Raw genomic sequence first — 10,207 nt, forward strand, 5'->3', positions numbered from 1 at the left:
TGCTATGGCCACCAAGCGTCACGGAGCGGCAGCGCCGGCGGCGGCGAAGCGCGGGAGGCGCGAGGCGCGCGCAGAGCTCTGCGCGGCCCTCGGGGACGCGGCGCTGCGGGAGCGCGCGGGGGCGGCCTGGGCCCGCGGGGAGCGGCTCCGGCACGGTACGGTACGGCACGGCACGGCCCGGCCGGGCCCGCGGGGAGCGGCTCCGGCACGGTACGGCACGGCCCGGCCGGGCCCGCGGGGAGCGGCTCCGGCACGGTACGGCCCGGCCGGGCCCGCGGGGAGCGGCTCCGGCACGGTACGGCCCGGCCGGGCCCGCGGGGAGCGGCTCCGGCACGGTACGGCGTGGCCCCGCTCCCCGCCCCTCACCGACGGCCCTTCCCTTGCAGAAGCGGTGGTGCTGGAGTCGGCCCCGTTCCGGCACGCTGTCATTCCCGGTTTCCTGGCGGGCCCGGCTTTCGCGGAGGCGCTGCGGGATGAACTGCTGGGTCTCGGTTTCCGCGGGCGGCGCAACGACCTCCTCTCGCTGTGGCAGGTGGGCCCAGGGCCGAGCTGAGCCGGGCCGAGCTCGGCCGAGCCGAGCCACCCTAACCTCCGTCCCTTCTTCTCTTCCATGGGCCGCCGCAGTCCGAGGAGCTGGGGGCAAGCCCGGAGCCCCACGTCGCCGCCCTGAGGTAAAGCGTGGGCTCGGGGCTTTGCCCGCTCAGGGTGGGAAAGAGCCGTGGTGGCTCCCCAGGGAAGGCGACTGCGGGGTGGGCCCACGGCGTGGCCGCCTTCTGCCCCCGTGCTCGGGCCAGAAAACGGCCCTGGAGAGCTGAATCTGCTCTGTGCTTGTCATGGCACTGAAGTCTGTTCAGCTTTTCTGCATACTCAGCCCTCCTGCATCTGTCACCTCTGAAACGCTTCCCCGTGCACCTTCTGACTGGTTGCATGCTTCCTGCCGGTTATTCCCTTACTCTTAACCCTAACCCAAACCTTAACCCTCATCCTAACCCTGACCCTAACACTTACTGTGTACTTATCTTCTCAGGCATGCTCTGTGTGAAGAATTCCGAGTGTGGCTTTCTGCTGTGACCCAGATAGAGCTGGAGCCAACTATTGACATATCCTGTGCTAAATATGAATATACTGGTCAGTCTATAAGTGATCCTTTCCCTAAAGCTTCTGTGCACATGTAGGGAACAAAATGCCTATAGAATACCTCATTTTATTCTAGTTCCAGAGGGTCCCAGAAGCTGCCAGCAGTAAAACAGTGTCTGAAATGAAGTACAAATGATGAAAAAACTGTTGCTGTTGTGTAACTGCCTGTACCTTCAGAGTGGCCTGATCTGCCAATTGCGGTGCAGTCCCACAGAAGTGAATCTTGCAGGTGTCAGGCTGGTGATGCTGATGAGTGAAAATGCAGTTCTTGGAAAGAACATGTTTTTTCTTGTTATATCCTTGTGGGGACAAAGCTGGGTAGCAGTTGTTGGAATGAATCATGCATGTACTGGAAAGATGCTACAGCAGCAAAACGTGTGTAATTGCAGATGTGTTGCTGTGCCATGATGATGAACTGGAAGGTCGGAGAATCGCTTTCATCCTGTACCTTGTCCCACCCTGGGAGAAAAGTGATGGAGGAACGTTGGATCTGTACAGCACAGATGGTAAAAGCTCCGAACTCAGCCTCAGGTGGATGAAAAAGATGAAGCTTACGTGCCCCTTGCAGCAACTCTCACCTCAAACAGTAGAAGGGAATTAAAGAGTTCCTCCTTTGTTCAGAGAAGCTGATGTAGAAGTAAAATGCGCACCTTAGGGATGGGCTGTAGCAGGCTTTGAAGACAGTGCTAAGAGGCAACAGCAGACAAAGAAACTTTTGGAAGGGCCAAGAGTAGGGGCAAGATGGAAGTAATGCCAGTAACTGTGCTTGGAACTCCAGATTGATGACAGTAACTTCCCTTTCCAGCAACAGAACCACAGAATGGTTTGGGTTGAAAGGGATCGTAAAGCTCATCCTGCTATAGGCAGGGACACCTTCTGCTAGACCAGGTTGCTGCAAACCCCATTGAGCATTTCCAGGATGGGGCATCCAGAGTTTCTCTGGGCAGCCTGTGCCAGTGCCTCAGTGCTCATGGTAAAGAATTCCTTCCTAATATCTAATCTAAACCTATCGTCTGTCTGTCTGAAGCCATTCTCCCTTCTGTTCTGTTATTCCATGCCCTTGTCTGTCCCAAGTCCTTCTACAGTACTCTTGTAACCCCTTTAGGCAGTGAAAGAGGCTTTAGGTTGCCCCAGAGCCCTCTCTTCTCCAGGTTGAACAGCCCCAACTCTGCCTGTCTCCATGCAGAGGTGCATGGATTCCTCACCAAGCCCTTGCTCTGAACTCTATCCCTTACACCCAGATGTCCCACCAGTCAGTGTCATGAAGTCAGAGAGAAATGGCACTTTCTAGCAAGTCCCAGTTCATATCTTAACCAGGGTATGTTTTCTTCCTCAGAACACTTCCAGCCACAGCAAATCACCAAGTCATTAGTGCCTTCGTGGAACACGCTGGTTTTCTTTGAAGTGTCTCCAGTCTCTTTCCACCAGGCAAGGAGCTGTCTCTTGTTAATTTTTTGATCCTCATTGTTGTGGTAATTTACTCTGTGTGTTACTACAATCCCGGTGGGGAGGGAGAAGAACTGTGGGTAGAGTGGATACTCATGCTAAGTGCTGTGTGTTAAAGAAAGGGCTTCAAGGACTTTAAGGAGGACAAGAACCAACAAAGCCAACTTTAAACCATCAGTCTAGATGCATCATCCTGGGAAAGAAAAATTTCCATTTCTATTTTGCATTACTATCCTGGCAAGCCACTGCTGTGAATTTGGCTCTCACTTCTGTTTGCTGGCTTGTTTTAAACTAGCTCACATTTTTGATGTGGCAGTTGTTACTTTGCTCCAGAAGAGCTCCTCAAGCCATCCATCACCTTGCCAACAGTGCAAGGGCACTGTGCAGATCTGGCTGTACCCCCTCAGTGAGCCAGACATGGTGCAGTGCCCTGCAGCAGAAATGCTGATCCAGTACTCTGTGATACTTGTCAGGAAAATGCCTGGGAACAGGATGAATAATTTGTGGAACTCCTGTGTATTTGAGAGTACCAGGGACTGTATCAAACAGGGCCAGAGAGCAGAAGGCTGGAGAGAAAGATGGTCAGTGATATAGGTTGGGTATATCCTGACCTAGGCTGCTTAGGGGGTTATTTTTGTGTCATTTATGTCTTAACTTTGTCTTAACAATCCATGACTCAAAGCTCGCAGAGGGAGAGAGAGAATGGATTCTCTGTGAGCTCGGAGTAAAATCTTCTACTGGAATTCTGGAAACCTGCAATGGACTTCAGGACAATTGGCCTCTGTCTGATAATCTATCCTGCTCTAGCCCTGTCTTACATTTCTGTGTATGCAGTGGGCTCTCTGGAGCCAAGTCCATTTCCCATCATGAGTTGGCATGGTACCTGTTACACCTGGTCCTTGTCTAACGAGGTGTGCTGCCCAACGTTGTTGCAGGTGTCAGAAGTTGTGTCGCAGAAGTGCCGCCTGTCAGTGAGCGGTTGGTTCCACGGCCCGTCTGTGGCCAGACCTGCACGGCACATTGAAGCGCCCTTGGCCAGGAGCCCACACATCCCCTATGATGTGAGTAACAAGCCTCTATCTTTATAGCTGCATTTCTGTACCTGTCCCATTCCTATAATACCAGTTAGGGAATGCACTGATGCACTGGGGATGCTTTAATCTTTATCCCATTTTCCTTTTTGTTTCCTGTCCATAAATTTGTATCCTGTTTCTTTCTTATGCATCTTTGTATGTTTTGCTTACCTGCAGTAGTTCAGAGAAAGTGGTGAATACCTGTGGTGCAATGAAATAAGGGAATGGAGTGTGTGCATGTAGGAATCCAGCCCTGTGGCCTGCTTGGTAGGGGGAATTGGGGAATCTTACTCACTTTTGAAAATTCAGTGTTCTAATCCATTTCCCTTCCAGCATGAAATCTTATATGAGTGGATCAATCTAGTTTATTTGGACATGGACTCCCAAGCTCAAATCCAGGAGGAATTTGAGGAACAATCAGAAATCCTCCTGAAAGACTTTCTTAAGGTGAGCCCAGTGGTTCAATTTGATGTGATCTGCCAGAACATGCTCAGAGGGCTGGCAGGTACCACATGGCATGGAGGCTGGGAAGGGGCTTGCTTGCACATCTGTTAAAACAAAACACCTTCTGGTTTCACACCTAAAGGGAAATGGACCAGGTAGCCTCCAGAGTCCTTTCCAACCTCAACCACTCTGATTCTATGGAATGATCCCCTCTGACTGCCTGTACACTGCTGCATAGGGACTCAGCAAAAATAAAACACTTGTCAACCTTCTTTTCCTGGGAGCTAAATATTAACATTTCTGTGTCTCTTTCTCCTAGAAAGAGAAATACCAACTACTCTGTGAAGCATTGGAGAACAAAGAGATCCGGTGGAGTAGTCAGGGGCCAGCCAATAAAAGGTGGGAACAACAGCATGCTGCACCTGGTGATCAGGCTGAGCAGGAGCTGCCATGAGGCTGCACTGGTCAGTGCTGTCCCTCTGGACATGGTCATTGTTGGCTCTCCAGCAAGGAGGTACATCTGCTGTCTTTCAGACTCTATGAGGCAGCAGAGGAAGACAGCCTCCCTGACACTCTGAAGAAATTCCTGCAGCTGTTGCGCTCTGAGGCCTTGTTTTTACTGCTTTCCAACTTCACTGGCCTAAAGCTGCACTTCCTGGCTCCTTCTGATGAGGATGAAGATGCTGGGGAGGGACAAGCAGCGGACACCACTGGGCACAGCAGTCCCAAACCTAAGCAGGAAGAGACTGAACAACCTGCTAATGGCAATCCCCATCAGCCACACCAGTCTGACAACACTCCTGAAGCACAAGACAGTGAGACACAGAGCGGTGAGTAGAGCAGCAGTGTGAAAGGATTCCAACAAAGTTCCCAGTGACTTTCATGGAACTAGTGTTTCACTTTGTACTGCAGCCAGCACAAGGCCCCAGCACAAACATGGGACTTGAAGCATGTTAGATTGCTTATTTGAAATCAGTGACTGTTGCAAAAGAATTCAGAGTAAATCAATGACTAATTTGAAGATACCATTTTGAGCAGACCTAAGTCTTAAGGGTGGGATTTTTGGGGGCTGTTCATCTTTTGTCAATTGTTATGTGGTTTCTACCTCCACATGGCCCTGCTTCATATAAAGCATATTCTTGTATGAGATAATAAATCCAAAAGAGAAAGGTGAACAGGTCAGAAGTAAGACAATTTTAGAATTAGAAAATTGATACCTAAAACTAGGATTCAACCTTTCAGAAAACATTGTCAGCCTAAACAACCACTTAGTTGTCAGCAGTGACAACTATCAAAGATTAGATTAATTTTGAATTTGGATTTGTGATGTTTATTTAAAACAGTGGCTCTGAAGTTTAAGTGAAAATGCTCATCCTTCACTGAGTCAGGCAAGTTTAGTGGACACTGGAATAAAAGGTAATATAAAACCAAGTCCTACTGAAAAAAATCCCACCAGAACACTTACCAGGAGCAAAGGCTTTGTTTTTCTGATTTCCACAACTAGTCATTTGGCTTGCTGTTTGCCCTGTTGCCACTGTTTGATTTTAAACTCCTCTATGAGGAGGGCATATTTTGGGGCTGCATGGATTGAAAACTGAGCTAGACCCATGAGAAAATAAAGGTTTCCCTAAAATGACATACCTCCTGGGATACTCCCATGTGGAGTGAGTTTGGAGCAATATCCTTCTTTCCTGAGGCTTCTGGTAGTTCCAGGGTACTTCCAGAACAGATAGGTTGCTGGCTCTTGAGGTCTGGAGCTCTACTGTAAATCCAGGGGAAACATAAAAAAAAGAAAATGAAGAACTGGTTAAACCAAAGCATGTTTTAGCTTGGAGCTGTATGGAGCAAATCTTGGTCCCACTCCTACACATTGTTCGGAGTACCTAACCTAGAGCCACTTCTAAGAAAGATATTGACGTGATCTATGGTTTTACTTTGTTTTCACGGGGCCAGCGGACAATTTCACAGTGGTGTGAGATCACTGAGCTCCTCACATGCTTTGAGTTCAGCTGATGTGGCTTCATGGCTCTCCCTGTGTGTTTGTGCCCTCTCCTAGGCTCGGGCACCCCTGTGTGTGCAGGGGAGCTGCGACGCTGGACCCACGGGCACTACACTCTTGTCCACGACTCTCAAGCTACAGAATTTGCTCTTGACCTGCTCTTCTTCTGTGGCTGTGAAGGTAAGTGGATGAGAGAGAGATGATGTCAGACACTCCTTTTACAAGGTTTGCATAAAGGAATGACTTCTGAGTTCTCAGCAGTGCTAAAACAGCCAAAATTTCCCTGCTTTTTTCCTACATAGAAGGTCTCAGTAGATTTTGTCCTAGTCCTCACTCCAGCATAACCCCTGGTTTCAGTAGTCCTTATGCAAAGGTTTGGGATTGCGGCCTTGGAATCATCTTTGACCTTTCCCGCTTGCGCCAGGAGGTGGCGCTTGGGCAGAGGGAAAGGCTGAGCCTCCCAGACCGTTCCTCTCCTAAGCAATGGCTCACAGTGGATCTGGGCACGCTGCAGAGTCAGGTGGCCACAATACCCCTCAGAAGCGTTCCATGGCTTTCCGCATCAGAATTATCACTGCACCTGCAATTCACAAAGCCCAGGGTTTTCAAAAGTTACTTTAGGCATGTCTAGGCATTTCGGGTTGATTGCTAGTTAAGATAGTTGTAAAAAAAAAAAATCTCAACACAAGCATTTTAGACCAGATGAAGCCAGAATGTACAGCTGAAACTGGCATGTGCTGGTGATGATACTGAAATCTGCTAAGGCAGAACTGTTCTACAGGCAAGGAGCAGTGCATCAAACAACTTTAAATAGCCTATCTACCATAAAAGGCAAATCCACTACATTTGCTTCAAGTTGTTTCTGAGCAGAAGAAAAAAAATAGACTGGAGTTTACAGGAGGTAAACTGGGGCTTATCCTGTATGTAGTAACTTTGTGGAGCGGGGTGAAAAAATGGCATCTCCTGGAAGGCTGTATGGAGACTGGACAGCATTGAGGTTTCTAAGAATCTTTCTTTTCTATTTTAAGACTGGGATCCTGAATATGGTGGCTTTACTTCCTACATTGCTAAAGGTGAAGATGAAGAGGTAAGGACCTCAGTTGCTAGCTGCAGATCAGATAAAGCTGTTTAAGGTGGAGAGACATAATTACACTTTGTCATAATGCTAACATAATGCTGAGGGTGCTCAGTAGTACACTGGATTCTCCTTGCCCTAGACACTGCTCGTGGGTGTAGCTCTGGCCTCAGCTTCAAGAGGCTGCTGTTCACCTGAAGCATGAGACCTGGGCCCTGAGAGTGCCTCACAGCACCTGCACCCAGGGCCACTGGGGAAGCCTGCCTTGAAGGCACATAAGGCTATAGCAGAGAGAACACTTTTCCAGGGAAGTGCTGTTCACTGGGGTCACATTCAGTATCAGAACTAGTGACAGTACTGAGCAGTCATGCTAGTAAGAAGTCCAGAAGCCCTTAATGTATAATAATGCTTCAGGTAAGGGGTATTAAAATGAAAATGGTGTCACAGTTCATTTTCTAACACCAGCCCTTTATTCTGACTTTTGAAACTGTTTTAGTTTTTCTTAAGGATTTTATCAAAGCTATTTTTGTGAAACTGATTCCTTCCTTATTTTTGTGTCCTCTAGCTGTTGACAGTGAATCCAGAGGACAACTGCTTGGCCTTAGTTTATAGAGACAAAGAAACGATGAAGTTTGTGAAGTACATCAACCATCGAAGCTTGGCACGCCTGAACAAGCATCCAAACAGAACAGGATTTTGGGATTTTTCCTTTGTCTATTATGAGTGATGGTGCAGCATGACCACTGTAACAGAGAACAGTGGTGGGTGGTGGGCAGGTTCCTACTCAGACGTTCAGCTCTGACCTAAGCACAGACAAACTTTGCTCATGCAACTCCATCACACTGTATAATGGGGGGGCAGGTGGTTTTTTTAACTGCAAAAATGGAAATTAACTCTTCTCTTGAGTCCATTGTAACACACACTCTCAACTGCTTTTAATGTGGGTGGGGTAGTCACACAACTGTCAGCTTTCCAGCTGTTCTCTCATGGGAGCAGCACAGTGGCATCCCTGACCTGTCAGGGTGAGAATTACAACTGTACATTGCCCCAAGCTGATGACAGATTTTATTAAAAAAAAAAAAAAAGGGAAATGGGTCAGTTAAATGTTTCATCAACTGGTGGGGCAAGTTTTGTTACAAAATGTCCAAAACATTTTCTGGGGCTTAACTGTGTTCCTGTTTGTAGAGAGAAAAATAAAGGAGCTGCCATGGGAAATATGAGGTTTTTCCAGATGCACAACTCTCTGGAGTTGGGAAGGAAGACAGTGAGGCTATAAAGGCATTGGGAAGGACTTGGCACCATAACAAGGAGCAGGACTTTATTATGCTAAATGCTGTGCAGACAGACCTAGATGCAGCCCTTTTTCCAAGGAATTTACAAGTTTAACAGCCAAGAAGAAACCTGCTCCTGCACACTCTCCTTAGGAGGGTGTGCAGACAGCTCCCACCTCCAGCCTCAGAACAGGGGCCAGGGACTAGCAGCAGGAATGAGGCAACTTACCTTTTAGTGGCTTGGCATCCACAGGTACTAGGGAGGCCTCATGCCCTTTTAGTTATGTCCTGGGATCTGCTGGGTCTTAAGATGGCTTCTGTCACTGGAGATCAGCTCAGATGTTTCAAGGCAGCAGCCAGCCAAGTCCTGTGGTAAACACGGCAAGAAAGGCAGTGAGCATGGCCTTGGTGCAACACCTCCCTGCACGTTTTTGATACTGTTTACCTGCCCCACATTCACTGCAAGCAGGACTGCCAGACTGACCTCTGAGGGGTCCAGCCCACCAAGAGGTGCAGCAAAGCTGTACTGATGCTTCAGGAGACAGCCAGAGTGCAGAACACCCTGCTGGAGGCTCAGCCCTGGCCTGCACCTGCTTGCCTGAAACTTTTTTTTGGCACTGAGGCACAGGTGTTCTTTCAGCTCATCCAAGCCCGACAGTGCAGGCCACAGGCTTGCAGTAAGCTGGGGAGTGTGCATGTTTCATCCCTCCTGTCTCTCCTAGGTGGGGAGAGGGTAGCTTTGGATTAGTCTGCTCCTTCTCCCATTACAGGCCTGTTGTTGGAGGCCACCACAGTGGTGTAAGACCACAGCTGGCAGCAGAGGAGCAGTAAGCTCAAAAGCAAGGCTCACTGCTGACATGAGTACTCTGCACCCCTTCCCAAGCAGGTGGGATGTCCTGTGGGCATGTCTTCATGAAGATACAGGAGCAACAGCCTTCAGCTTCAATCCCAATACACAAAGTTCAAAAAAGGAATCCCTGAGGCAGTTGGCAGGAACCCGTACCATTGCTTCCAAATGGAAAGGTATCTCAGCCCCCCCAGCTACCAGAGCAAGGGGCAAACACTGCTGTTAGAGAGCTCTGTGCAGGACTCTCTAGCTCTAGTGTCAGTTCCATCCCAGATGATGAGCAGCTGCTCAGTTCTAGCTACTCCCTCATGCTCTTTTGGGCGGGAAGGACAGTTGCGAGGTGGTTGCCCCGAGCTGCTGTTGCAAGACCTTGTTCATATTCCGACTTGTTTCCCTAAGCCAGCATCTCTGTGCACTGCCAAAACTCTCTTGCTCAGTTTTAAGCTGCCTTTGCTACTTACAAAGACAAGGGGATGAAGCTAGAAACAAATCCTGAAGCGAGGACAGAACTTGTGAATCATGATTTCTGAGGCACTCTGCTGCCTATTGGGGCAGTAGCTCTTCCTGGGAAGAAAGTAGTTCTTATTCTGAACTCTCACTACAATGAGACAAGTAACGGAGGTTTCAAAGAAAAAGAAATAAAATTATTTTGGTAGTTTGGAACAAAAGCAACAGACACCACAGCTATTCACAGCATAGTCTGCTAGGCAAAGTTGGGAGCAAAGTCATTAACAAAACAGAATTACTTCTTTGACTGCATTGTGAGCCTAAGAATGTGCTTGGTAGATCTTGGAACATCCTTCCAGGAGACTGGGAAGAAGCTAGGCTCTCTAGAGCTTGCTGCTTTTTAATACTAAGTATTACACTAGAGGGCATACCAGCCTCTGCTGGAACAAGCCCCTATCTACTTGATCA

General features: G+C 48.7%; 1 protein-coding gene across 1 annotated transcript; it reads left to right on the forward strand.

The window, feature by feature from the left end:
- Nucleotides 1–4: 4 nt before the first annotated feature.
- On the forward strand, nt 5–8,327 carry OGFOD1 (2-oxoglutarate and iron dependent oxygenase domain containing 1; the record flags this gene model as incomplete). Its single annotated transcript, XM_082290343.1, has 13 exons — nt 5–155; nt 387–532; nt 625–671; nt 1,028–1,128; nt 1,527–1,643; nt 2,474–2,565; nt 3,519–3,644; nt 3,990–4,103; nt 4,420–4,499; nt 4,635–4,930; nt 6,157–6,279; nt 7,128–7,186; nt 7,740–8,327. 13 exons carry the CDS (start codon nt 5–7, stop codon nt 7,899–7,901), a joined length of 1,614 nt encoding a protein of 537 aa, XP_082146469.1. The 3' UTR covers nt 7,902–8,327.
- Between the last annotated feature and the right edge of the window lie 1,880 nt (nt 8,328–10,207).

Source organism: Coloeus monedula (assembly GCF_965178545.1).
Source record: "Coloeus monedula genome assembly, chromosome: 13".
NCBI lineage: Eukaryota > Metazoa > Chordata > Aves > Passeriformes > Corvidae > Coloeus > Coloeus monedula.